At 50.7% G+C, this 26497-nt stretch overlaps 12 protein-coding genes and 2 non-coding genes across 14 annotated transcripts; 6 read left to right on the top strand and 8 right to left on the bottom strand.

Annotated features, from left to right (window-relative positions):
• Nucleotides 1-186: 186 nt before the first annotated feature.
• BDV17DRAFT_280496 (kinesin-3 family protein uncB) lies at nucleotides 187-2252 on the bottom strand (the record flags this gene model as incomplete). Its single annotated transcript, XM_073759891.1, has 2 exons — nucleotides 187-1847; nucleotides 1904-2252. The coding sequence occupies 2 exons, from the start codon at nucleotides 2250-2252 to the stop codon at nucleotides 187-189; spliced, it is 2010 nt and encodes a 669-aa protein (XP_073617727.1).
• A 647-nt stretch (nucleotides 2253-2899) lies between these two features.
• Nucleotides 2900-3423, bottom strand: BDV17DRAFT_27953 (uncharacterized protein). The gene is made up of 2 exons (XM_073759733.1): nucleotides 3290-3423; nucleotides 2900-3226 (listed from the first exon to the last, which is right to left on the bottom strand). The coding sequence occupies exon 2, from the start codon at nucleotides 3219-3221 to the stop codon at nucleotides 2961-2963; it is 261 nt and encodes an 86-aa protein (XP_073617726.1). The 5' UTR covers nucleotides 3222-3226; nucleotides 3290-3423; the 3' UTR covers nucleotides 2900-2960.
• A 1371-nt stretch (nucleotides 3424-4794) lies between these two features.
• BDV17DRAFT_27922 (YoaK family protein) lies at nucleotides 4795-5945 on the top strand. Its single transcript, XM_073759673.1, has 2 exons — nucleotides 4795-5186; nucleotides 5276-5945. Exons 1-2 carry the CDS (start codon nucleotides 4940-4942, stop codon nucleotides 5872-5874), a joined length of 846 nt encoding a protein of 281 aa, XP_073617725.1. The 5' UTR covers nucleotides 4795-4939; the 3' UTR covers nucleotides 5875-5945.
• A 1656-nt stretch (nucleotides 5946-7601) lies between these two features.
• On the bottom strand, nucleotides 7602-8792 carry BDV17DRAFT_289319 (uncharacterized protein; the record flags this gene model as incomplete). Its single annotated transcript, XM_073761636.1, has 1 exon — nucleotides 7602-8792. One exon carries the CDS (start codon nucleotides 8790-8792, stop codon nucleotides 7602-7604), a length of 1191 nt encoding a protein of 396 aa, XP_073617724.1.
• An 855-nt stretch (nucleotides 8793-9647) lies between these two features.
• On the bottom strand, nucleotides 9648-11454 carry BDV17DRAFT_257684 (uncharacterized protein). Its single transcript, XM_073757225.1, has one exon. It carries the CDS (start codon nucleotides 10734-10736, stop codon nucleotides 10170-10172), a length of 567 nt encoding a protein of 188 aa, XP_073617723.1. The 5' UTR covers nucleotides 10737-11454; the 3' UTR covers nucleotides 9648-10169.
• Nucleotides 11455-11554: 100 nt separating this feature from the next.
• BDV17DRAFT_t54 lies at nucleotides 11555-11689 on the top strand. The gene has a single exon. It is a non-coding gene; the product is annotated as a tRNA-Pro (tRNA).
• BDV17DRAFT_257681 (uncharacterized protein) lies at nucleotides 11625-12534 on the top strand (the record flags this gene model as incomplete). Its single annotated transcript, XM_073757224.1, has 2 exons — nucleotides 11625-12230; nucleotides 12284-12534. Coding segments are annotated over exons 1-2 (286 nt in total), but the record flags the coding sequence as incomplete, so codon positions are not given.
• Nucleotides 12535-12905: 371 nt separating this feature from the next.
• On the bottom strand, nucleotides 12906-12988 carry BDV17DRAFT_t53. Its single transcript has one exon. It is a non-coding gene; the product is annotated as a tRNA-Pro (tRNA).
• A 2949-nt stretch (nucleotides 12989-15937) lies between these two features.
• Nucleotides 15938-18160, bottom strand: BDV17DRAFT_280494 (transcription factor domain-containing protein; the record flags this gene model as incomplete). Its single annotated transcript, XM_073759890.1, has 1 exon — nucleotides 15938-18160. The coding sequence occupies one exon, from the start codon at nucleotides 18158-18160 to the stop codon at nucleotides 15938-15940; it is 2223 nt and encodes a 740-aa protein (XP_073617721.1).
• Nucleotides 18161-18873: 713 nt separating this feature from the next.
• On the top strand, nucleotides 18874-20641 carry BDV17DRAFT_27758 (alpha-mannosyltransferase). Its single transcript, XM_073759445.1, has one exon. It carries the CDS (start codon nucleotides 19060-19062, stop codon nucleotides 20536-20538), a length of 1479 nt encoding a protein of 492 aa, XP_073617720.1. The 5' UTR covers nucleotides 18874-19059; the 3' UTR covers nucleotides 20539-20641.
• Nucleotides 20642-21307, bottom strand: BDV17DRAFT_27757 (uncharacterized protein). Its single transcript, XM_073759444.1, has 2 exons — nucleotides 21026-21307; nucleotides 20642-20969 (listed from the first exon to the last, which is right to left on the bottom strand). Exons 1-2 carry the CDS (start codon nucleotides 21171-21173, stop codon nucleotides 20746-20748), a joined length of 372 nt encoding a protein of 123 aa, XP_073617719.1. The 5' UTR covers nucleotides 21174-21307; the 3' UTR covers nucleotides 20642-20745.
• Nucleotides 21308-22276: 969 nt separating this feature from the next.
• BDV17DRAFT_280492 (uncharacterized protein) lies at nucleotides 22277-23008 on the top strand (the record flags this gene model as incomplete). Its single annotated transcript, XM_073759889.1, has 1 exon — nucleotides 22277-23008. The coding sequence occupies one exon, from the start codon at nucleotides 22277-22279 to the stop codon at nucleotides 23006-23008; it is 732 nt and encodes a 243-aa protein (XP_073617718.1).
• A 263-nt stretch (nucleotides 23009-23271) lies between these two features.
• On the top strand, nucleotides 23272-25905 carry BDV17DRAFT_257675 (DNA-directed DNA polymerase alpha subunit POL12). Its single transcript, XM_073757223.1, has 4 exons — nucleotides 23272-23991; nucleotides 24051-24200; nucleotides 24252-25551; nucleotides 25603-25905. The coding sequence occupies exons 1-4, from the start codon at nucleotides 23369-23371 to the stop codon at nucleotides 25774-25776; spliced, it is 2247 nt and encodes a 748-aa protein (XP_073617717.1). The 5' UTR covers nucleotides 23272-23368; the 3' UTR covers nucleotides 25777-25905.
• On the bottom strand, nucleotides 25905-26404 carry BDV17DRAFT_289313 (Apc13 domain protein; the record flags this gene model as incomplete). The annotated part of the gene is made up of 2 exons (XM_073761635.1): nucleotides 25905-26344; nucleotides 26398-26404. 2 exons carry the CDS (start codon nucleotides 26402-26404, stop codon nucleotides 25905-25907), a joined length of 447 nt encoding a protein of 148 aa, XP_073617716.1.
• Nucleotides 26405-26497: the final 93 nt, after the last annotated feature.

Genomic DNA, 26497 nt, shown 5'->3' with positions numbered 1-26497 from the left:
TTCAAGAAGGTACAAGAACATGGTGTATGGGTAAGTATACTGATTGATTGATTACTCCAAGCTGTCATGCAGTCATCTGACATTCCATCGTCTCATCATTGCAACGTCAAAAAGAATTAAAAATCCGCAGCTCAAAACACCACCCAAACGCCTTACAGGATATCATCGCTTATTTACGCTCATTGATCAATTGCCCAGGATATCTCCGAGTGCTCTTCGCCGCTTACGGCCTTCATGTGTTCGACTAGCACCGAAGCGTTCGTGATCCGTAGCCAGCTTTCGCTTGAAGACGTCAAGGTCGCCCAAAAGACCCTCCATAGTCGCCTGCATCTCTTGGGCTTCGAGCTGGCTGGTATCGGTATGACTGTTATCTTCCCAGACCAGATCCGGCTCTGCGTCCACCTCCGAGATAGGGGACCCTGCCCGGTTTTCTTTGTCATCGAGTTCTTCCTGCTCGTCCGGAATGTCAACATCGCTGAGAGCCTTCTCTATCGTCACAGGTGGGATTGGATTCCGCAGACTATCCAGGGCCAGCTTGAGGTGGTTACGTAGCGCTTCGTTCTCGGTCTGCAACTGTCTGATTTTGCATTCGCTGACCATCTTTGTCTCCTCCATAAGTCGTTGAAGCCCGCTCACCTTTTGCTGGTACTCCTCGAGGCGTTCATTCTGGACCTCGGTTTCCCTGCGGCTCTGTGCTGACTGACTGACGCTGAGCTGCAGTGTGCGAATTGTTTCCGCCATTTCTTCGATCTGTCGGTCACGCTCAGCGGCCGACATATGATCTTGGTTGACTTTCGCGCGCGTCCGGATGTGCTTCGCCTGGTCCGCATACCGCAAGGTGGAAAGTGTTTCTTCATAGTCGGTAGGTGAGATACAGGCAATCATGGCCGTCTTCGAGTTGCCTCCAAGGCTGTCTTTCAACAACCAGGTGAGAATCGAATCACGGTATGGTACCACCTCCTTCCCTTTTCGCTTGCCTGGACGTCCTGCTTTGGGATCAGCCAAAGCCGCAATGACTCTACCCAAGGTTGTGAGAGATTTGTTGATGTTGGATCCTTCACGCAGTCGTTGGCCGGTAGCTTCGGTTGATTTGGCACGCTCAGACCCAGCTAAGTCCACCAGGCGAATGCGCGCGGTACGCTCTGTGGTCTCATCCGTGGAAAGGTCATGGTGAATCTGCTTTAAGGTAATAGTAAAAACGGCGTGTGATCGTGAGGACGTATCGTTCATCTTAGTGCTAGCAACAGTACGTGAGACATCACCCTTGCGCATAAACTTCATGATCTCGGCGTAGTTCCTGACTGTAACCTCTGTGAGGTCCTTCACGTATGGTCCCTCAGAAGGTGACTCTCGGATTCGAAGGTAGTGGGGTGGGTCAGTCCGAGGTACCAGCAGGTCGCGCACATGCTCGTTGTAGACCTCGAAGTAGGAGACACGAACGTTGTAGCTGACGTCCGGGGACTCGGCGTTTTCTATGCGCTGAAACAGGTCTTCGCATGTCCGCGGGATCAATCCCGGTTGCTCAGAATTACCCATCATAGTATAACTCTTGCCAGATCCAGTCTGGCCGTATGCAAAAATACACGTGTGGTAGCCTTCGAAATTGTGGTCCAAAAAGTCCTCGCCGAGGCTGTTGTAAATGTCCTCTTGGTGGGCATAATGATCGTCCGCCTCATCGTGCGACCAGAACGAGTTATCAAATATAAAGTCTTTGTCTTCCAACACTTTTCCCCGAGCCTGCGACTTTGGTTTTCCTTCATCGTGAGGGTGAGCTTGCGGTGCGTGTAATTTAGTCGTCTGGGTATCAGGGTCCATCGAAATCAAGCATTGCGCCTTCCGTTCGATTTCTAATAAACGAGTCCAATGTTAGCTGCTTCTAACTATCTTCAATCATTTAACATACCTCTTTGCAGGAACTTGCGCACTCGCACAACGACGCGAACATTTCCTCCCGGACCAAGTCCTGGAACGCCATCTGAAGGTCTCGAAACAGCAACGCTCTGTCTTGCACGTAATGACGGGCTGGAGGCAGTCGATCGCAGCCCTGCTGAAGAAGCCGCAGACTGTATGGACGGACTGGTGATCCCAGTAGTCGACGAGAAACCAGACAACGAGGCAGAGGACTGCGAGCCGGACCCGACGCCAGGGCCTAGATGGTGATAGAAGCGGGGGTCGAGTGCCATTTCTTCCTCAATTAACTGTTCGAGTTGAGCGACGATTACTCGTTGACGGCGGATAAGGTGATGGTACATACAGTTCGGTGTACCACTGAGGCGGAGACACTGGATATAGGAAGGTGCGATGGTCCTAGCTCCCTGGAGTATGAGGCGGATCGCCGCTTGGAATTGAGATGGATAGCTAACGTCTGACTTTCAGGCTGGCTATTGACTTTGGTCCGAATTTGCCGACGAAATGAAGATGGAGGTGCCTGCGATGTGAAGTAAAAGAGCGAAACATGCAGCGAGTGAAGGGAGGGAGGTGGACAATGAGATAAGCGCTACCGCAAGACAACCGTTGACAGCTCACTCAATTGTCTTCAATCATAGCACATCAGTGGTCGTCATCTCATCATCATCTCGCGACCGGAGGAGTAACATCGAGAAGTCAACAACACCGCTCAATCGAAGCGTCACAGCTGGTTCGTTTGGGTTTTGCCGGATCGAGGTTGGCGTGGAGCCTGAGGCAGATCAAGGCCTATCCTGGTGCACTTGGTTGCCATGGCAATTGTGTTATCATAGGACTTTAGTACAGACTCGAAAGAACTCCAATATTCATGCCCTGGCATATTCATTATTTACTTCATCTTTCAGGATTTCATTATGTTACATGCCAAAATGAGCGCGTTGACATGGTTAAGCGACAGTCATCCAGCAACTTGACAGTAACCCATAGTCTCATCTCAGCAACTTACATTCGGCGACAAAGTTGTTCATTCTGATAAGACGATTCGTTTCTTGACTTTAATCAAAGTCTTTGTCAAGAGAGGCAGAAACCTCGTCCGCTTGTTGGTTCCCATGCTGTCCCTTGTTCAGCCGAGGACCGTCAATCCAGGAATAGTCATCAGAGACAATATTGCCGTCCTGGTCCAGCCCGGTCTCGAGCATCTCTTCGACACTCCAGCCTTCGGTGGGGTCTTTTTTTGATCTTGAGCCCGCTTGGGATGCAGCCTGCTTGGCCTGGGTTCCAGCAGGGCTGAAGGCGTTGGTTTGTTTTGAGGACATGGTAGCTGACAGAGTGACAGTTAGCATGCATCGAAAAGCATTGAAGCCTGCAATTTGATGAGCGATACCTCGTCGTATTTTCAGATAGTTCGTCTGTTCGCTCAATCGTTCGATAATACCACTAAAAAATCATCTGGGGTCATCGACCATTATATGAACAGCAGGTGGCGCAGATGATGAGTGATGACGCTGAGACTCAACCACAACTACGAGCACGGCTTGATACAGAAACGGTCAGCTGCCGTTTGCTCCGTTGAGTTTAGTCATCGCCAAAGGCTATGATTGCTCAATGTGTGGCATGAAGTCATCAGCTATGGCTCAAAGTCTGGCCAGGCCGGGGTCATGACGGACTTGCGGTCGATCGTTGAGGAGCATCAAATTGGCTTCAATCTCCAGTGCGGGGATGCCATGTCTGAGGTTCCAGGGTTGGGGCATGACCGTTGGTTCAGAGCGTGGTGGGCGGTCGCATTGCTTCAGCTTGCGGGTGGTGATGATATCGCCACCTACCAACTCGATTTCCAAAGATTACTGGTCAGGAGCTTCATTCAATTAACACTTGAGTTTTGAGCAAAGCAATATGCTACGTTCCGTTTTCGGACTCCGAAGCATGACCATTTTTCTTTGTGGGCATTTGGGTTTGTTTAAGTTGCCTTACCCTTGGAACGCAGCTTCTACAACTTCTACGTAGGTAGCTAGGAGCCATCGTCATGCTATCCTAGGAAGTCGCGATTATTCGAGCAGGAAGGAACAACCAGCGGCACCTCAGTCGCACCTTCCTTCCCCGCCGAGAAAGCACCGTCCCAAATAGATCTTAGCACTATGGATGTTGCTCGGGGGAGGAAGGAACAATCTGTAGGGATTAGATTTATTCGGAATGGAAGGCAACTCAAATGACAGGCGTAGGAGACAGCAATCAAGAAAGCCAAGCCATCTTAGAGCTATAGCAGTTGCTACCCAATGCATATATTCTTTAGCATACGGAAGGACAGATTACATTATTGACACGATGGTCTGAGCTCGTTGCGGTCAATCATCCACCTGCACCACCTCGGTCCTCGATTTGGCCGAAAATGAACGAGACCTATAACCTCACCGACCTTTCCAACTTAGCATGCTCTTCACGACGCTGACACTTGAAACCTAGCAGATTACTTACATAGTGATGGATGAGGCATCGGTTACCGAGTCCACCATCAAGATACACCCAAATCTGCGAAAGCATACAAAGGAATGCTTCTTGCGAAACCATTGAAGGACCGTGAGGACAATCAGCATCTGCACTGTTGGTCAAACAGCGCCCAGCTGAGCATGGTTCAGTCACTCCCGGAGCACAAGCTGCTCCCGACTCTCCCCCGAGCCTCAAAGAAGTGCTCGGCCTACGGAGTCATTGTTCTCTGCAGACATCCAAGAGCAAAATATCCTTTCTAGCATCTTCCTGACGCGTTCTTCACAATGATATATTTTAGACCCAATATGGCGCAATCATTCCACCATTATAGCTTCTTTTGTGCCGTCAAAGTCCCCTCTTATGACCAGGCACCTGCGTTTCAGTGAGTCTAGTTCAGCCCTACGGGGTTGACCGCGAACCGCCGATCCATCACGATACCGGAAGCGATCCGAGCCACCACAGCGCAGCGCAAATTCTGCTTCCTCCAATAAATACCTGCGGCCCCTGCGCCCTCTACATCAATTACCCATGGTATAGGCACCGGCACAAAATGGCAGCAGCAGATATAGAGGCCAACAACAACCCGGACGTCAAGGCCAGCAATGGTCTCTCGGGGTTGGGGACAGGGACAGGAGCTGGAGGCGTCGCGAAGCCAACAAAGACAACAACATCGCGATGGACGCAGTCTGTCTCAGCAAAGTATACCGACCTCATCTGCCTCGTCTGCTGCTTCATAACCGGTCTTTGCGATAGTGCCGCTTACAATGCTTGGTCTTGTTTCCTGGCTATGCAGACAGGTACGCCCCTGGTTACCTCTACGCCTCCGACGAGATCGATTCCGCTCTCGGCCAGGAAGATGAGTAAATGCTAACGCTCCGCTTCGCAGGAAACACAATCTTCCTCGGCCTCGGCGCCTCAGACCAACCAACAGGCAAGCCCTGGGGCTGGCTGAAATCGCTCGTCTCAATCGTCTCCTTCTTCATTGGCGCACTCCTCTTCTCCCTCTACGGTCGAAACCTCGGCCCCAAGAAACGGATGACCCTATTCACCTCCTTCCTCTTCCAAGCCATCCTCGTCATAATCGCCGTCGCCCTCCTCGAGGGCGACCTAATCCCGCACGACATCGCCGAGACATCCAGCCTAACAGGTGGGCGTCTCTTCCTCGAACTTATCCCCATTGCGCTTCTGGCATTCCAGTCCGCCGGGTCAATGACGGCCGCTAGGGGGCTAGGGTATAATGAGATCCCGACTGTCGTCCTGACGAGCGTCTACTTTGATGTCGCGAGTGATCCGAAGCTTGTGCGCGATGTGGCGGGAAATGTTAAGCGGAATCGCCGAGTCGGTAGTGTGGTGCTCCTCCTTGTTGGGGCGATCGTGGGCGGCTGGTTGAGTCGGAGTTCTGGGGGGATGGAGAGTGCGTTGTGGCTTAGTGCGGGATTGAAGGGGGTTATTGCGCTGGGGTGGTTGGTTTGGGTTGGTGAGTAGGCTGTTGCCTAGTATGTCCTACAATGGGATGTTGAGGATGAAGGGTGTTTTGATAATATAAATGGTGACAGAGAGCAATAGATGTGGTCGGGCTATATAGACTCTAGACAGCTCGACAATACCGTTACCTAGATAGATAGACCTAGTAGTGCAAAACATATAAAGAATAGGTTAGAACCACAACCATCAGTCTAATACGCACTCTATTTCCCAGCGATACAAGCTACAATTCATCTACCATTCTACCCCATGTCATAACCTAGCCAATAGAAAAAGCCCCAACGACAAGAAGGTGTCGGACGGACCCAACGCCGTCATCATGGTCCAACCGTCCATCACGGAGAATTCCCCTCCAACCACCAACAGGAATCCCACCTGTCCTACCCCTCTCTCCGACCATGTAAATCCCGCACGTGGACACGAGTGCCGGCGCAAGCGCAAGCCTCCTCCAACAATTCTCGTATTGATATATTATTACGAGTATTGTAATATTACGTCAATCACTATCACATCACATTCTCGCTTGTACGTACGCATGTTTGTAGAGTATGTGGCATACTAACAATCCTCGTAAGCGCCGGGGCGCGGGCATGGGCGCGGGCGGGCGTCATCTTCGCGCGTTCGTGAAGAATGCGATGTGGATGGTCAAGAATCAACGGGCGCTGACCACCACCATTCATCCATCATACCTACCTACCTACCATTCAACTAAGCCTCAAGGGCAAGACTCTTCCATACATACCCTGTAGAAGCGGCATGTAGAAACAGTAAGACTGCCGTAAGAATGCTCACATCCATTCAAATCGATTCATTGGCGAAGCCAGCCTTGACACGTTGGCGTTTGCAGCACCTGGCAGACTGGAGGAGGGGTAAGTCAAGAATAATAACGTTGCATGCGTTAGGGCGGCGCAGTGATTCGTCGCTGATGTGACTGCCGTGCTTAGCCGAGTGTTGGAGGGGCTTAGGTAGACTGGTAGAGGGGAGCTAGAGGGGTTTGGGTAGGGCTCGATGAACCCAACTCACTGAATGAACTGTCTTTCTTTGATAGTTTGCAGGTTGGTATTACTGTAAATACTATTGGGGTATTGATGATGATGACGTCGGTTCGAGGTGGATTGATGTACGTACTGTACATATCTTGGATGTTCTTGTCTGTGGTACCATGGGGAACACGAGCTACTGAGTTGGAATGAATGAAGATAAAGTGTATATTGAATCTATTAGTAGGCGTAGTGGGTATGCTTATGCTATGCTAGCCATCGCAAAGAATGAATCAACCACCGACCAATTCCAACTGAAACTGAGAACAGCTCGAGATCGCAGAATGGTATCTTAAAGCAGAGATAGAGATGCAAGACTCAACTCCTGAGCATCGATGCACTCAAAATGAATCCAATCAATAATATCAAAATCCCGTCCCAATGCGAATGGAGACGGACGGACGGACAATAGCTGGCAGTGAACAAAGGAAATGACAAAGGAAAGACTTTCAGTAAATCAAGCAGGAACCTGAACCATCAAAGAGGTCGCGTCGCTTCGCTTGTAAGATCAGATCAATATCAATCAATGTCAGAACGCAAGAGCAAAGGTATCCGGTATCCAACCAAACCAAACGCGCTCAAATGCAGTCCGAGAAATAAACACTTCAAATCAAGTGCAGTAAATGGAGTAATTCGAAATCGAATCAATCAATCGAGTGCGCAAAGACACTTTCTGTAGAGTAGCGGCTAAGCGGTGCGCTTCCGCAGAATATCATCGCAGTTTGCGTCAAATCGCATGTTCCACACACGGATGCTGTTCATCAACTTCTCCGTGTTCTCCAATTCGCGATCGCGTCCAAAGATCGACTCGACAAATTCACAACCGGCGTTGCGGCCCATAGTCACCGACTTCCCACCTTCTCGCTTCGCAGCCTTCCACATGAACTGCTCACATGTTCTTAACAGTTTCTTGAATCGCGACCACAATCGCTTCCCGCTTTCTAGAAAGTCCTCCACTGTCTCCTGAGAATCAATATCCTTGATACGGTCCACGCACTCCGCCGCCCGCTTCACTTTACCAGCAAGTTTGATGAGCAATAGCCAGAGTTCGCCCGCGACATCGGCCATTGGGGTTGAGGCGCCGTGGTGGAAGATGGTCCAGTCGTAGATCCACTTGCCAAGAGAGTTGGCGTCGAATACACTTCCAAGCAGGATGATCGGCGCTTCGGTGGGGTCCCAGTTCTTTATCGAATAGCCCGGGGGGATTCCTGCGCGTTCGGCATCCTCTTCGGTGGCCTTGGGTGGGGGTTTGGAGGCAGTCGCTGGCTTGGGCTTGGGCGCGCTCCGGGTGGAGGTAGACTGGCGGCGTGCGCGCGAGCGTTTGGCAGCATCAACATCGTCATAAGCGGGGACCTGGGTAGATGAGAAGAAAGGATCAGTGGTTGGCTTTGGCTTCCGTTGAGACGTTGACGGACGTCGCCGGGATTTGTTTGGTTCCTCGCGAGAGGCGTATTTTAGCATATCATCGTATCCATCATCGACCACATCCACAAAGATAGATCGTTTCCGGGATGACTGCGGTTGAAGGGGAACACCGTAGTCATAGATGCCTGCGGGAGCACCGGACATGGTTTTGCGACGGCGGTAGGACGGAGGAATGCCACTAAAGTAAGCACTTACATTTTCGTGCTTGGACGGAGAGCCATATTCGGGCATTGCGCCGTAGAAACCGTGAGAGTATCCGGAGTGGAATGCTCCTGCATCTTTGCTGGGAGGCGCCGCGTAGCTGGCTTTGCGGCCGTGGCGCTTCGAGGGGCCTCGCGGCGAACCAAACGGGTTCGTAAACTGCGTCGCATAGTAGGCATAGTGAGGAGACGTCGGAGGAGTCATGTACTCGAACGACGACCACCCGGGGGGTGGACTAGAGTAGTGGTACATTATCGCGAATCAAGCATGTAGTCGAGTCACGTAGTCGAATGCAATATCGTGAAGAAATCGAAAGGCGAGAAAAATCGACAACTTTTGAGAGCCCAAAATTACCGATTAGGAGAACTAACACAGCAAGAAAAGGAAAAGATAAAAACAAGAACAAAAATCACAACCCAGTATATTGTACAGGATATCGTCCAGAAAGAACCCGATCGACGCCGATCAAAAGGACAACGAAATCGAGATAACCACGACGGGAGCGTCACCGTGGCACGGCTTCGAGGGGAGAGGAGGATTGAGGTGCTGTGATGTGCGAAGCGTGCATTTGAACGACGTCGGACTCCCGAGCGTTGCTGAGTGAGATCGATGCTATAGAGGCGACTTGTGTGGGATCTCCGCTATAGGCCTAGCAGAGAAGGACCGAGGATCTTCTGGAATACAGAGCCGATTCCTGAAGACCAAATCTAATCTGACAAATCCTGGGGAAGCTATGGAACCCAGGAGAACAGCAAGAAGTGGCAAAGGGTCGTGGTTTTGAACTTGGTAAACCCAGGGAGGGCTGTGATGTGTTTTGGTAGTAGGCAAAGGGGGAAGACTCGGAAGCGCAGGAGTGGATTTGGACTGGTTTTGTAAGAGCAAAGTATGTGTGGACTTTTGGGTGCAGTGGATTGTGGAGCCTGCGGTAAGCGGGCGCCGGTGGGGCCAACCTTGGAACCGTAAAGCAAATTTCAGCTTGTACCGTATTTACGGCTATCCGGACGTCTGGGTCAAGTTGGTACGGAGAATGTGCCTTTGCATATCAGGCTGAAGCTTGTCAGGTCAGTAGGTGATCAAATTCAATCTACGGGCTTATTGTCTGTTATATAGAGATTTTTCGCAGCCTCACTGCTCAGCTTGAGTCACTGTTGGGCAGCTGTCTACTCAGAGTGAGTCGAGCGGCGACTTCTGATGACGGAGGCAAAGCAGGTCGCAAGATATAACCCTCGCCCTCCTCGATCACTTCTTTAACCCTCCGGCGCGATACTACACGGCTCATCTGCGTCATTGGTACTGCCACCCTCCAGTAACCGCCCGCTCCCAGGCAGACGAAGCGCCATCGAGCACCCAAGCCATCTGGTTGGTGTCCTTCAGGCCGTCTCGACTCACCCAGCTGGACACGCGGGCATCCCAACAAGACGGGAGCCTACGAGAGTGGAAACAGAGGGGGACGAGAGGTTACTATACGATCTCGACCATGAGTCATGGCCTCATAGGCATGCGCAGAATTACCGGTGAGTGATCCACAGATGAAGGCTGAGCAGGAAATGCGGGTATAAAAATAAAACCCTTTGAGTCAAGATTCTTTTGCGCAGCAGAAATCTCTGATCTGCCGTCAGCTGTGGCTGCCTATTGGTGTGGCAACGTGGCGGGGGTTGCGCTCGGGATCCTGTGCTGAACATCGTCGCTAGCACCGTTATTGGCGAGCTGCCAGATGGGCTGCATGTGCATCAGGAACGTACGTCTGGATGTGAGGTCATGCCCATCCGTCCCATGGAAGCTGACGGATGCATCCGCTGCATTCCGTGGATCAAGCTCGCTTGTCCTTGAACCTTGACGCCTGGAGCCTGCAAAAGTAAAAAAGTAAAACTCCTGTTGGGCAAACATCTGTACGATGGGCTTTACCGCCGACTGGGCAGCCACCACACCATCTCCCCGGGGAACCGGACGCGACACCGCAAGTCGAGGGGGAAATAAAATAAAATAAAATAAAATACGGCCAATGTCGAAGAGAAGAAAATTCTGCTTCAAGTTGAGTGCCAGTCGCGATGGATCACACTGACTATCCATCGATAGCAAGACGCTGCCTATCAGCGGGCAAGAGAAGAAGCAAAACACCGTCCAACCAAGACAGCGGGATCCCTCGGTGTCAACTCGAAGCCAAAAAGATGGTCTCGAGCGTGTAACCCCTGGCATATCACACAAGCAAAAGCAACCATGGTCGTTATCGAAATTGAAAAGAGGGCGCACATGGCGTTCTGGATGCTTAAGATCATCCTCCAATAGCGCGGGATGAAAATTAGAGTCCTGCTCGACGGTCGGATCGCAGGGTTATGGGTCCGGCTTGCGACTCTAATAAGCTGAGATGAATAACTCCGACCGCTAACTTCTTGTCAACCGTTCGACTACTGCAGTTTGAGAGATTCGAGAAGCTGTTTCGATTCTCGAGTCTGGCTGACTGATTGATTGCTTACCACCATCGCCAGCACGGCGCGCGAATAGGAGTACTGGGATAGATTAGTAGCCATCGCGCAATGTCGCAACTACGACTCGAGCCGTCAAGGAGACGGCCTGAATCAAGGCCTGAATCAATCAATATCTTGTCGCGGAGAATCACCGGCCCACCAGCAGAGTTTTCACCCCCTGCTCGGGAGCTTTTTGAATTGCTTATGCTGTTCAAATTTATATGTTGATCTCATCTTTTGAATTTATTGTCTGTACTGTATTTTACAGTGGTAACATACATATAGGTATCAAAACCCAGTATTCATAGACCACAATTTACCTCTTCCAGCAATTCTTTCCTTCTACAGTCCAGCCTTGATATATAGTGAAAGCTCCATGGTCTATAGCTCTTCACAGAGAGGTCCAAATGAGAAGCCACAAGTCCCTTTAGAATTGCGCGCTCTTGAATATTCTCTAAATTTCATTAACCCTTTCTATAGCCAGTTGTAGAGATCTTAAATTGAATCTTAGTATGATAGGTTTTGGAATATTAATGAAGATAAAAACACGCCCGGATGGTCTAGTGGTATGATTCTCCCTTCGGGCCTCCAGTAAACCTTCTATATGAATTTATAGATGGGACGCTATGCTCAGGTGAAAAACTGAAATGGGAGAGGTCCCGCGTTCGAATCGCGGTTCGGGCCCGAACCTTTTTTTTTTCCTTCCTCTTTTTAGCCCTTAGAGGCGGACTTCCATACTCGATCGACAAGCATGAATGATGAATGCACAAGCCCAATTCAAACGGGTCTTTTCGTATGTCCCTCGTCACTGATAAGTAGGCAGGGCAGTCCTATGGGCAAATCCGGGGCCTTCTGCGCAGAGAATTGCCGAGATATCCAAATTTGCGGCAGCACTCACTGGGACTCATGGTATTTCTGCCAGAGTTCATCAGCCATCATCCATCCACATTTACCGCGACGAAAACAATGAAGCTGAACCGGTGTTTGAATCGCAGCTCGAACCCATCATACAACTAACTGCCTTTCTCTTTCGAAAAGGCTTTCGCAAACCAGAGGACAGTCGAAAGATAGCGGAGACCGGAGGGTCTCGTGTCACGAGGCCTGATGTTGCGGCTCATCACGCTACGCAATAAGCTCAAAAGGCTTCAAACACAACGCCGATGTGCCTTCCTTCAGGGGTTAGCACCTCCCGGTCACATATACTCGGACATGGGCGAGATTCTGGGTTTGACTCCCAATTACTCAGGATGGATTCGTCAGTGAAACTTATATCAACAGATCTCTGGGGGCAACCTGGGAGCAGATAATCGAGGCCCGGTATGACGTTAGCGACCCGGACTATGATCCCCCTCCAATATTTGTGTTCGACAGGATGGATATGAGCCTTGACATTACATGCTCCGGTCACCACCACCTGGGCATCCTGTACCCATTTAATGAGCCTTATGTACGGAGCGTCACAGTCCCGGACGCCATGAAGTCCATCGGTGGTAGAATAGTTTAGTGATCTCGAGGCAATTCGGAGTCGGAGTGGGCGGACGGACATAAATAACTATATATTACAGAGTACGTATTAAGCCCACGGAAAGCCGTACGTACGACGTACCAAAGATTGCTTGACACTTTCCCGCTTCCTCGAAACGTCTGGAGTGAGTGAAGCTATCTATCTATGAACTAAGTAATCATAGAGTTCACTATTTATAATTAGATGGTTAATGAACTAGGTGAGGGAGTAGTTGCTAAATACCTAGCGAATAGTTCATACATTTTTTTCTGATTTCTCTTTTCTCTACCCTCTTCTACCCTTTTTCAATATGCTGACCAATAATAGGTCTGTCCCTAAATCTCGCAAGATATTCCAATAATGCATTTTCTTGAATGGAAAAAAAGAAAAAGTTACGGCCTCAACCGGGATTTGAACCCGGGACCTCTCGCATTCAAGATTGTCCCAAAGCGAGAATCATACGACTAGACCATCAAGGCTCATATATGGTATTATGTACCATCAAGGTTTTATATGATATTAATTCTAACAGGTTTATATTATAGAAACGGTAGAGCACCCACGGACGCCTGATCGAGTCACCTGAGCACGATACTCCGTAGACATAGCAAATTTGACGAGCAGAAGGAGTTCAGAGGGGAGCATCTCAGAGATAAGAATCAATGAAATCAGTTGGGAAACTGGACATGCTACCACTTTCGCGTGGAATCTCACTTTTACTACGTTCTCTTTTGGCTGCCATTAACTCTCATCCCACTCCTGCTCCCTCTCCATGCTTGACAAGTATTCTTGACATTATCGAGTCCCCAAGTCCATTCTCTGCCTCTCGTCTTCGTTGCAATTATCTCCTAGAGCTGTCGCGTCCCAAACTTATGCGTACAGTCTTACACCCCATGTTACAACGTGTCTAAGAAGGAGATATTTCACAGGCATGTTTGTATCAGAAGTGTAAGGTAATTACTGGTAATAACGGTCTGTATCAGGGAGTTTCTTGATAGATACCTTTGTTGCCGAGTCCTTCGTCTTCTGAAGTCTCTCATCCTTCTCGCTCGAAGTCTGAGTCTCGACTCTCAGGTCCTCTCCATGCTTGATTTCCTTCTCTCAACATCCTACAAATCGACCTGATCTCACGTTCATCTTGAATCCCATTCCCACACCTCACTCCCCCATCATTCATCGCGTCACAACCTTTCAGACAATCTTACACCCCGTGTCACAGTATGTCTAAGAATAATTTCCCCTTGTACTGGCAGGATTCACCATTCCAAGCCTCACGCCGATCGCGCGGCAGAGCGAAATGAGCTCCTCGAGAGTCAAAAGCAAAGGAATATTATTCCCAAGTTTCATCAACAGGCACCTCGAGTCTTGAAGGATTTGTGCGCGTCAATGTTTTTGCCCTTGCCCTGAGCCCTATGCGTCTCCAGATGATGCTGTGATCTGCCCAAGGCATTGGAACTGGATCCGTTGGAATTTAGCTGCATGGGACTTTTGTCGAATTTGCATGATGTTTGTTGTTGTTGGCTCCACCGCTCGTTTCATCTGATGTTCGAGCTTTGGCACCTCAGTCCGAATTGGAACTTGCGCATGAACATGTTCTTGTTGGGCTCTGAAGCTATAGGTTGCTCACTCAGAACATTATATATGCAAGGCTCAACTTCTCGAGCTTACTGCGCTCGGGGCGCTCTCATCCTACCTTGCCGCGAGGTCTTCTTACTGACAACAGCCTGCATCCGAATATTCAAGCCCAACACGAGAAGTCCACTGCGAAAAGTACCCCTTTCACCACCTAAGCTAGCCATCTAGCCCGCGAACAGCTCAACACTGACACCGAAATCTGAACCCTGGAAACCTGTCGCAACCCTCGAGACTTGGCCGAGTCGATGCACGGTCAACCGTTACCGAAGCACGATCCTTTGCATCTGCAAGGCTGAATGGGACTAACTAAACTAACCTTCTCCGACATGTGCAGTGCTGTCCAACGTAGTGGAGTCGGGGATATCCCCGCAAATGAGGGCTTGACACGCGAGTCTGGGTTCGAGACGGTGGGACGGTGGTGGGGTGGACTGTGGAAAAAGATTTGATATTTTGTTTCTTTATCTACAATTTTGGCTGAGGTCAGGAGACCGTGTTTGCGTTTGGGGTTTGGTGTTCGTTGTTGGGGATGATGAACGGTGGTATTCAGTGACTATATTTTCCTGCTGTATACAATCGCACAGCCGAAGAAGTATACATACCTAAGCAATGTAAGCTAAACTCGTATCGATCCATTTCATCATATCAAACCCACTTCGTATCCAGTGAATTAGCCTCTCTTCATTGGAGAAAATCTCCGTGACATCGACATCGACAACGTCGTGGTCATGCCCTAGCAACAAGTGCAGGCAAGCGGGGTGGAGGGGCTTTGATGACTTGTTCTTTCAGCGTTAACGAAGAGGACCTTACAAAAAAACAAGGCTTAGCGATCCTTCGCTCGAGATCTTGCAAAAAGCGCACTTCTGACAGCTCTTTGCACTTCTGATTCAAGATTTGAATTACATGAATTTACCTGTTTCGAGTTGTATCTTGCATTGCAACTTGCATCCTTCCATATCCACATCTGAGTCCATCACCCCGGCAATCAAATCGCCTAGTTCTGACCCATCCTAAGAAAGAAGTACTTTATGCAATGCAAGGAAGATGTACATGGTACTCTGTGATCGGTAAGGCTATTCATCACAAGTACCAAGTACCAAGCCTGTAGTAAGAGTTTAAGATCACCGCTAATTCCAGGCTCTGTCTACTCCGTACAGAGCACATATATATGCAGTTTCAACCCCGTGCATCCTTACCGCTCCGATATATGTGCTCTTAGTACTGAGTACTCCTAGTGCGATCTGATGTAATGCAGATGCAAAGAGATGCATGCATATGATATGTGAATCGACCTTGGTGGTGAGAGTCTAGACAGAGGACAAGAAACATAGAAGATATCCCTAGCATGAAATTGATAAGTTGGAGGGTGATTCCTTGGAAGACTGAAGTTTAATCTTGGTCGGGGTTGTTGGTTGTCGACACCGCTATTGTGGGGAGATTTGACGGTGAGTCTATGGTTGAGTCTTGTGTGGTGAGTTGGCGTTAGCGACGCTGAGGAAGGGAAATAAATCAACCCGGAGACGAAGCTTTGTGGGCCCGGGATAGCGGGTGATCTGAGGTTTTCGTCTTTTGGAGGAGACCATGACTTGACACTCCAAGCCAACCGGAGTCCAGACTCGAGCTACTTACAGCGAACGGTACAGGTAGCAGGATATTCAACCTCAGCGGTCTGCCTACTAGGCTCTTACTCGATTTGAGACCTGAAGGCTAAGCGAAAGACAAAGGTATTGGCATCATTACATCTTGAGATCTATATCGTAAGCCCGAGCGGCGATTTTGTCTATTTGCTGAGTCCATTAGACCACCATGTACTCCCCCTCAGCTCGTTTGGCCTGCATGACCTGCTGCCACCGGAATCCTGCCATGGACATGGCGTTGTCCACAGGCCAGCCAGGCGAGTACGTCGATGAAGCTTCATCCAATGTAATGGCAGGTGGATTTTCAGCCCAGATTTTCAGCAAAAGTTCGAGGCAGGAGAGGTTATTGCAGAACCCAGAGTCCTTGGAAATGTCCTTGCAACGTTCTTGAATAATGGTGCGATATTCTTCGAAAACACACTCGGAGCCTGTGATGAAGAGAGGCCACAAAAGGTAGACATCGGACTTAACGGCTAGTATGTGTTCCATTGAGCGCTGTACGATCTGCTGAAAACGAGGATGCGAAGACGGGAGATCTGGGTATGCGAGGCGTTCGCTGTAGAGGAGGGCTGAGTGTCGGAAAGACTCGGAAATGTGGAAAACGTCCTCGACGTTTTGAGGAGCTACGCCTGATTGGTATAGCGGTGATGATGGTGGTGAAATATAGGGAGCAGAATCGATGGGCAGCCCAGGGTTGAGCCGGTCTTGTGGAAACCGCCAGGCCTCGAGTTGCTGCTTGATAGAGAACCATTCAGCCCAGAAGACCTGGGATAATGGTTGTTTGGTCTGATCGCCATGTCGTGGTGGAGTCGGCAATGGAAATAGATAAGGTTCGTGAGTAAAACCAGGGAGGGGCGCATCTGGGGTATGATAACCCACGGAGGTTGGAGGTACCGATGTAGGTATGAATATATGCGGGGAAGGTTGTGTGTGTTCCTGGCTCTGGCTCAGGAGGTTCAACCGACCTAAGTTCGAGATGATCTTGAAGAGACTGGCATCGCATCCGGCAATATTTTCCAGGCCCCATTCACCGTCAGAGGCAGCAGTCAGGTCGACATACTTGCTGTGCAGTTGAATCTCGCGATCATTGGTTGTCGCAGTCATCGTGTCGTACCATGTGAACATGCGAATGAACCATTTCAAATCTTCTGATACATAGGGAGACGCGCGCATGCGGATCGCGAGCAATTTGGTCACTCCGGCGAACTGGGTTTTGAACTGACCTACTCCGGTGTCACAGACATGGAATAGACACAGTATCAACAAGGTAGCAAGGACCGAGTCCGAGAGCCTCTTTTTCGGATCTGCCAATTCCTTGTTTAGCTCTTTAACGGCCATAGCACGGTGGTACTGCTCCTCAAGAGCGAATCCCTCTGGGATCGAAGGGTCGGAACATTCCTGAAGTGGTATATCTGTTAGAGCCCGATGCGCTAATGAAGACATCCGTGCAGGCTCCGTTCGTCCGGTCGAAAGGGTTCCTCGGTCGCGTCTCTGCCGTAGATTGCTGGTCGACAAGGTCGCAATCGCCTCTTGGAGAGATGTGCTATCCTGTGCCATACGCAGGACAGAAGTGCGAAACGGATTCGTTGGACTGTCAAAAGCAACAATCACTGGAGCGATGACCTCGGCATAATAACTGATGAGATACCGAAGGCGGGGCGTCCGTCCAACAGATCGTGCCAGAAGTAACTGCGAGAACGATGGCGAGTGAGTTGCTATTTTGTAAGCATAAGAGTGACGGCGCTCCAGGTCAGCAGTCGCATCGTCACTTTCCGCGTCGTCATTAATAGAGCATGGCCATGCAACTGGCGGAGACTGAATTGATGGAGACCATGAGTCTGTCCAGCTGCCAGGAGCCGAAATCGACTCTACATCGGTCGATGAATCCGTCAGAGGCTGTTGGGGTATGTTACTCGTCGGACTCGGCTGATTCCACGATGTCCCTTGAACTTGCGCTGAGAGTGTGTTTGTCGGTTGGGCATGGTCAAAGGCAGTTTCTGAGGTCGGGGAAGGCTGGGCATAGGGCTGCGGTGGGATAGTTGTGCTTGGTGACGGTGCCTCTTGGTGGCCTGATGCACGAGGAGGCTTTGCCTTCCCTTCAGCCGGCTGTGCACCTGTCACTGGCAGAGACAATCCTCGGAATTTGCCCCGACTTGCAACACCAACGCCCCAAGTCAAAGTTGTTTTATACCCTGCACACTCAACTCCATGTTCCAGACATTGGGAGCAATAAGGGCGTCGTCGGTCGCACGGAGAGCCACTGCGGGCGCAGGTGAAGCAGTCGTGGGCGGCACCGCTCACTACAGTCCTTTTCCGCCTTCGACGGACAGGAGCCGATGGAGGCGAAGGCTTGTGTACTTTGGCTGGGGCAGCCTGCGACATTCTCAACCGGTGCTGGCTGGAGAGCCAAGTCTGACCGGGAGTCCGTGCAGTGCCTATTGCCGAGTATTATCGGGGGTAAGAGACGATGCGGAGGCTCTCCGCTCTGTGGGGGTCCATGAGAGAATTGAATTCGAGAGGTTTCTGAAGAATTCAGAGTGAAGAAGGTCTGACTGTCTGAGAGGCGAGGGAAGCAGAAGGAGGAGGGGAAGAGAGGAGAAAAAGGAAAAATAGTGCCGCTGTGCCAGATATAATAAAGTTCATAATTCTCCGGAGAGGAGACTCGGGAATCGTTCTTGAGCATCCAGAAAACCGCGCCTTTGGCTGGCAAGATGGCGATAAGCAGCCGTTGGCGGTTGATTCCGCCACTCCGTTCGACCAGCCTGGCTAGTGTGCTGGGTCCTCCCAGTATAGAGTCGACCGTCGGAGATTGCTGCATAAATAATAGCTCTGTGCGGATCTAGAAGCTGCTGCAGCTGGATCTCGTATTTCTGTAGAATCAAAACCGGCGACGATCTCTTCGAGAGCATTCATTCTGAAAGGTCGATCCGGAGAAAAAAAGGAGCAAGACGAATGGTTGTGCTGGAGATGATCTGCGACGCGCCTTCCCTTATCAGCAGTGGTGGAGGTCTCAGGGGATCTGCCACCGCCTTCCTGATCGGCTCTCCCGCCTCAAAAGTTCTGGAATTGTCCTACTTCCTCGGAAGTTGCAAAGCCTGCCTGCTGTTGATTTGAAGTATCTGACGTTGAAGTCGCCTGTCGAGTCTCGTCAATTGATCATATTCAGCTGGATTTTTTTTTCTACTGCAGAAGACTGCTGTGCCGAGCGTGAAGCGTGTTGTACCGCTACATCATCCAACACCTGTAGCTACCATGCACCACATTCCGGTGCAATCATAGTCATGCCCGTTATCCGCCGCAGTCGGCTGAGGACCGTTCTCTCGATAGTGGCTGCGTTGTTCCTCGTCGGTACCGTCTTCAAGATTAATTGGTCTCCCGCTCCTGCTTCGGTAGTGGTCCCAAACACCGCGTTCGAAGTGCCTCTTACCGAACGCCAAAATGCATTCTGGAAGGCTTTCAAACCTACACTAGAAGCACACGCTCCCCGTTGCCCTCCACCGGTCCATGAAGAGGATGTCGAGGCTACGCACTTCAACGCTACCACAGACGAAATTCGACCTGATTTGACGTTTATGGACGAGAACAATGTATTGTTGATGCAGGATGCACATGCACGTTTTCTGGAGGCCATTGCAGAAACGAGACTTCTCCGCCCAGTACATGCTCCTGGTACTCGCGGCCTGGTTTCTACCGCTGGAGGCCAGTACTTACCGGTTTTTCTTGCTACTCTGCGGATGCTGCGACGTACTGGTTCGATATTACCGGTGGAGGTGTATATGAAGGACGCTAGCGAGTATGAGAAGAACATCTGCGAGGAGGTTCTCCCATCGCTGAACGCTCGATGTCTGATTCTATCCGACGTGATGGGCAAGGAGTTCATAGAGCATTTTCAGCTCAAGGTCTTCGCCGTACTATTATCGTCTTTCGAGGAGGTCGTCTGGATGGACGCCGACTGCTTCCCTCTTCATGAACCTGAGCTTCTCCTTGATTCAGAAGTATTCAAATCAACCGGGTTGATCACATGGCCTGACTTTTGGCAATCATCAGCATCTCCATTGTTTTTCCAGATCTCCAAACAGCCAGAAACTCCAATGAACGGGCGGCAGACCACGGAGGCGGGCGTTTTCCTAGTTTCCAAGAAATCACACTTACGGACTCTCTTACTTTCAGCCTATTATAACTACTATGGGCCCTCACACTACTTTCGGCTGCTATCACAAGGTGGACCGGGTGAGGGCGACAAGGAAACATTCCTGAACGCCGCTGCTGCCGTCAACGAACCCTTTTATGCAGTAAGCGAGAGGGTGCAGGCGGTTGGCCACCCCGCTGGGGATGACGGACTATCTGGGTCCGCCATGGCCCAGTCAGACCCAATACAGGATCAAGCTCTCGTTAGCCAGGGGCTACTACGGGTACTCGATCCTAGCGTGGCGGATGCCCCGCGGGTATTCTTCATCCACGCAAACTACCCGAAATTCAATCCTGGAGGCAACGATATATGGGGAACGGAATTTGAGACCGCGCCCACGGTCCGACCTGACGGGACCGACGGACGCGCATGGATAGTCCCCGAAGACGTCATCCAACGTTTCGGATACGACGCCGAAAAGGCGTACTGGGAGGAGCTCAAATACATCAGCTGCGATCCGAGCATTGAATTCCAGACCTGGACAGCCAAGCCTGACGTGTGTCACAAGGTTGAGCAATACTGGGACAATGTCTTTGCGGTGCCGCACGATGATGACTTTCATTGGGACTAGATTCGGTCCCTTACTTAGTCCACGGACTTGACGATTCTACGACTGCATTCACGAGCGACGACTGCTTCTTAGCTGTACCATATCGCATATACTCTTACTTTGTATACACATCACGACTTCATAATACCATAGAATCCAACAGTTAAGTTTCTTGAACTTGCTCGCAATTCTCATCATTATCTCATATCGTACATGCCATCAAACCATTTATTTCTTGATACCCTTCTCCCGCAATCGCTGCTCATCCTCCGCTTGCAGGTCGCTATCGATCTTCGCTCCCTTCGACGGCTCGTTGCCGTGCAGCTTAGCAGGCTTAGTGGGATCCTGCTTGCTGAGCTCAGCCTCGGGCTGGTGGTCGTTGTTGTGGTGGTGCGAGGGGTCGGATTCTTTGCTTTGCGCCGCGAGGCGGTTGCCGATGGAGCGCTGGTCCTCTGTAAACGTTGTTAACATGGTACTATATAGGGCAAAAGTATTGAAGTGAACATACTTGAGTCAAGGGTAGAATGGCTGTGCTTCTCGCCGGCCTCGTACCGCTCCTGGTCCTGGACGGAGGATCTGGGCTCATTGCGCTGGTCGCCGGCTTCGTAGATGGAACCTTGGCCGACGGATGATTGGGCTGCGGAGTGTGAAGACATTTTGTTGTTTGTGCTTTGAGGTTGTTGAGGATGAAGATGCGGAGATAGAGTATGAAATTGATATTTAGTTGATATAGGAATAGAGGTAGTGATAATTGATTGATTGAGTGAGTAAAGAACGGAGAGTTACAGCACGCTTCCGGACAAGGTCTATATAGGGTTGGTGGGAGTGAGTGATGTCATGATTCCATAGTTAACGTTCTGGAGCACTGAGATCATACGTGGGGCAGGGAGGAAGAACACCTTGTTACGGCGGGCTATTGCGAATGTCATGGACGGTTATGGATGCGTCTCTTTGCAACGAGTTGTGATCTGTTACCTAAATTGTTGGCGTCGGGCTGGATTGTCTGTCTTGTCAGGGCAGAGCTTCGTTCTATGACGTTGTGTCGCGTGCCTCTTTTTGCTTGGCCGCGATGACATGACATTCTCGGGTAGGGATAGGGGTTCTGGCTGGAGTAGTCTGGTCCGTAGAAAACTTAGGGACGGCCGAGATTATTCATCTTAAATTGGTGTTGTTGGTTTATACACCTTGGGAACTTGGAGTTCTAATGAAGCTATACTAGGTTAGCACGATCTCCAAATTACCCCGCATGACTATATACTTCGTGACAACAACCTTAGCGTTCTTTTGCGGCGGGTGATAAGCTATGATAGATTCGGGCCAAAAATTAGAGCTGGTCTCCTGGAGGATGCCGATATTCTTGACTTACCCCTGATGCTCGCTCCAGCAATTCAACGCGCCAAATTCGGAAACGATGAAAGATCCCACCAGTAAAACTTTACGTCCCACCTCAGCTGAGGCCAGGCACATCAGCGTGCATCCAGCTACTCCAATTGATAGGCTACGCCGGCTATCACGGAATACCTGCATACCCTTTTATAAAGTCAGACGCGCAACAACCGAGGAATTCAGTACCTGAATGACCAAGCTGCCACTGCCCCAATTCTCTCTGCAGCTCTGCCGCATTTTCACCGACACAGTACCCCTCGCCCTCAAAAGGCCGCTACATCTCCCACGACGACGACCACTCCTCTCGCTCTGCGAACCACTTTCGACCCTCCAACAGCAGAAAAACTTCCCGACCTCACGACCCCTCACCACCATGGCCGCGCCCACACCCTCCATCGACCCCCGCTACCGCTGGCTCTTCGAGACCCTCGAATCCCGCTTCGCTGAAGCAACCTCCCTCCCCGCCGACAAATGGGCCATCCTCGCAACAGCCACTCTAGCCGCAGGCCCGGACCCCGAGCGCGCAGACCAGCTATACCTCTACCTCACCTCCCAAGAAGCATACAGCACATCCGAAGCGCGCAAACAATTCGTCCGCCGCCTCCGCGAAGCCCTTCTCAAATCCGTCATCGTCGTCGGCGTCTGCAAACCCATCGAGGCAATCATCTCCATCTCCAAAGTCGAGCGGGAAGAAGACAAGGATTACTCCCCGCCCACACGGGAAGGATGGGCCTGCGACGAGGCAAACCACGAGCGCGGCGTCGGGTGGTTCAATAAGCTCTATGCGCGGAACGGCAACGCGACGCTGGACTTGTTCGCTGCGCATAAGGATTTCTCGTGGCTCAGCACGGAGATTACGTATGGGCTCTTTTTGAGTGATCGGCAGGTGCTGGATGATGTTGATACGCAGATGGTTGTTCTTCCGGCGATTATGAGTCAGAATCTGCCGAGTGAGACGCATTGGCATATTCGGGGGACTAGGAGGTTGGGGGTTCCCATTGAGGATGTTAAGATTGTGACGGAGTGTGTCAAGATGGTGGCGGAGTTCTATGGGGTGAAATTGAACAAGGTGCCGACTGTTGAGGAGGTTGAGAAGGATGTATAGAAAGATTGAGAGTGGTATAGACGTATCTGGGAACATAGAGAACTTTATAGATTGGGTTCATTTAAATTATACCTAGATTGGAGCTACTCGGCCATATATCAGAGTATGACCTGAGTTAAAAACACTAGTAATAGGTTTGTACCCGGCGCCAACGAAACTGGCGCCAACAAATTGAAAGGCGTCTCGAGCAAGAGCGGCAAGCCAAATAGATGGCATAGAATTTAACCTAGAGGAAATGGAAGCTTTCCTTCGTTCGCTCAAGGCTTGCATCTATACTAGAAGAGCGAGCCACGACCACAACCATTGCCAACTGTAAATGGATGAGATCAAGTGATCTGCCAAAATTCCGGATAGGACGAGATGTTGGGTGATTATTTCCCTCGCAATTGTGGCAGTCGAAAACATGAATATACTGGCGCAATATTGTTTGTGGTTCTCCGTAGAAGCCTGTATACGGAAGAGTCACGTGCCATAACCGTAAATACACATCAAGTAGGCGGTGAAAAACAGCAGTACGCGCAAACGCGTCTCCCGTCGCGTCCCCATTTATCGAAATCGCGACTGGCGCAGCATCTACCAGAGTCCAACAAACCTACCTCACAACATCTCGGAGAGAATAAAATCCTCAGAATGGCCTCCCCACCAGTTGAAGAAATCGACAATGGCGACCTGAACGAAATCTTCGCGCCCTCTGCGCCCTCAGGCCTGCCAGCAGATATCCTCTCCGAGCTCCAATCGATCATGCGCGTGCACGGAATAACCGCGCAAGAACTATTCTACCGATGGGAGTCATACTGTCTGCGCATGGGGTCCGAGGAGACGAAACTCGATCTCGACACCGTGAGACTGTTCAAGCGCGATGTGCAGGAGAACCTAGAACGGCAGGCGAGGGGACGACAGCAGGTTGAGAAGCGGAGTGGCGTTATGGCGACGCCGAGGGCCAGGGAGACGGGTGGCGCGGGGACGACAGATGTCTTTGGGATGTATGTTGGTCGAGTTTACTCGAGGGCGTGGTGGAGGTTTGCTGATTTGCGCATGATAGGTTGGATGGCTTAACGCCGGGACGAACGCCGGGTGGTGGATCTGCGAAGAGGAAGGCGGACTTTGCGTCGCCATCTGTTTCAAAAAAGGTTGATTCTCCGCTTAGTACGAAGGTGAAGGGTGCGACGAGTGGTAATGGGGAGGGGTTACAGTATGTTGTGCTTCGTGCAGTCAAGTCGCGGGCAGCGGCTAACTTGTATAGGTCAGTCCCGTTTTCGGAGCGCCAGAATCCCGGGCAGACGATCGAAACAATCAACGAGCACTTGACAATGCCCGAGACACCCATGGCGCCGTTCTCGGAACCTCGAATTCGTCCGGCTGCGAACACAGATCTCAAAAAGTTCGGATACAAGCCCATGGCTATGCGATTGTCAGAAGCATCCGAGATTCTGGATGATCGGATTGATGAGTTTGTGGCAATATTCGAGAAGCAGTATGAGAAGGAGGACGTCACATTCGGAAGCGCCGCCGTGCAGAGCACGAGCGAAATTGTTGCAGTAGGGCGCATTGCATCTGATAGCTTGGAAGGAAAGCTAAATCCTGCATCACTTGTCCTTGAAACATCAAGGCGAACAGGGGCTGGTAAGAGAGTCCCGTTGAACGTGGACTCGATTCCATCAGTGAACTTCTTCCCCGGGCAAATTGTTGCACTGTTGGGGATCAACGCCTCGGGGAAGTACTTTTCGGTTAAAGAAGTTCTCCCACCACCTCTTTTACCACCTGCTGTGTCGTCCATTCCTACCATCGAGAGTACCAATGAGCGCGTAATGGAGGCTGGAACTTCACCATTGAATGTGATGATCGGATCCGGGCCGTACACAGCGGACGACAACCTGGACTTTGAGCCCTTGAAGGAGATTTGTCAGAAAGCTGCGGAGAGCTATGCGGATGGGCTGATCCTCATGGGACCGTTCCTGGATATCGAACACCCTTTGCTGGCATCGGGCGACTTTGACCTTCCAGAGACCAACGGCTTTGACCCGGACACGGCTACGCTCACGACTGTCTTCAGACACTGCATATCCGCGCCATTGCAGAAACTTGCTGCAGCCGTTCCAAGCATTACAATTGCGCTCGTCCCGTCCGTTCGAGACGCTGTGAGCAAACACGTCTCATGGCCGCAAGAGCAATTACCCAAGAAAGAACTGGGGCTGCCCAAGCAGGCTCGCATGGTGTCAAACCCAGTGACCTTTTCCATGAACGAAACCGTGATCGGGATGTGCTCACATGATGTGCTGTACGAGCTGCGGAGGGAAGAGGCTCTTCACGGAAAACCCAAGGAGCCTAATCTCCTAACCCGCCTAGTGAAATACCTGATCGAGCAGCGACACTTTCTTCCCATCTTCCCGCCGTCATCTCGAGATGCGCTTCCGAGGCCCGGAATTGAAGGTGGACTGGCGACAGGTGCTGCCTTAGACGTAAGCTACTCTAAGCTTGGTGAGTGGTGGAACGTGCGACCCGACATCTTGATTGTGCCTAGTATGCTGCCGCCATTCGTTAAGGTATGTTCCTAACAAAATTTGAAGAGGGATGATTGTACTAACGATCGGCAGGTGGTCGACAGTATTCTCACTATAAACCCAGGTACTCTCTCTAAGCGGCGAGCGGCAGGGACATATGCTCAAATGGCCATTCATCCCCGAATCGTCAGCGAGAAAGAACAAGAACAAAAGAACGTAAGCCACAATCTATACGAACGGACAAGGGTGGATATAGTCCGGATATAGAACCCTGCACTGTACATGTATAATGAGGCGTTTTGAAATAATGATAATGACCATTCCATTGGATTGCAAACCTTGGGTATCAATAAACGCAGGCCACCAACGCCAACTATCCCATCAGACAGACAGAATCATCGCAAACATAAAACCCTCTTCCCACCCATCAACCTACCCGCATCCTTAACCCTCATCTTCCCCCCCTTCCCCCCAGCACCACCCCCAACCCCCCCAGACGCAACCAATCCCTCCAGCCCAAGATCCCTCCAAACCGCCTCCCGTCTGCGCTCCATCGCCCTCGTAATTCCAAATGCCGCATGCTGATCTGGGACAACGTCATCTTCGTCTTCCGGGTTCGGAGGCTGGTATTGCGGCGCGACGTGGATGTCTTCGATGGGGAGGAAAGAGGGGATCGACGCCGGTGAGGACGAACCATATGTTACTGTGTGGTTGTGGTAGATGTGGGAGGAGGAGGATGCGAGTGTTGCTGTTTGGCTCGTGTGGGGGCGTGTGAAGTCTTCGAAGTAGTCTGCTAGACGCGGGTGGTGCATGTGGATTTGGGTTGGGGAGGAGTCTTTGCTCTTTTTGATGTTAGTACAGCATTAAGAATTTATAAGGAGATAGGACATACCATTTTGCCTGATTTCTTGTGGGTTCAGTGGAAGATTGCTGGTTGATAATAAGTTCAAGCTGTTGTTGATGCTAAACGATACCACCCGCCTGGAAA

This window comes from Aspergillus undulatus (genome assembly GCF_047715775.1).
Source record: "Aspergillus undulatus strain CBS 261.88 unplaced genomic scaffold BDV17scaffold_12, whole genome shotgun sequence".
Lineage (NCBI taxonomy): Eukaryota > Fungi > Ascomycota > Eurotiomycetes > Eurotiales > Aspergillaceae > Aspergillus > Aspergillus undulatus.
This window is presented reverse-complemented; position numbering and strand designations above follow the sequence as displayed.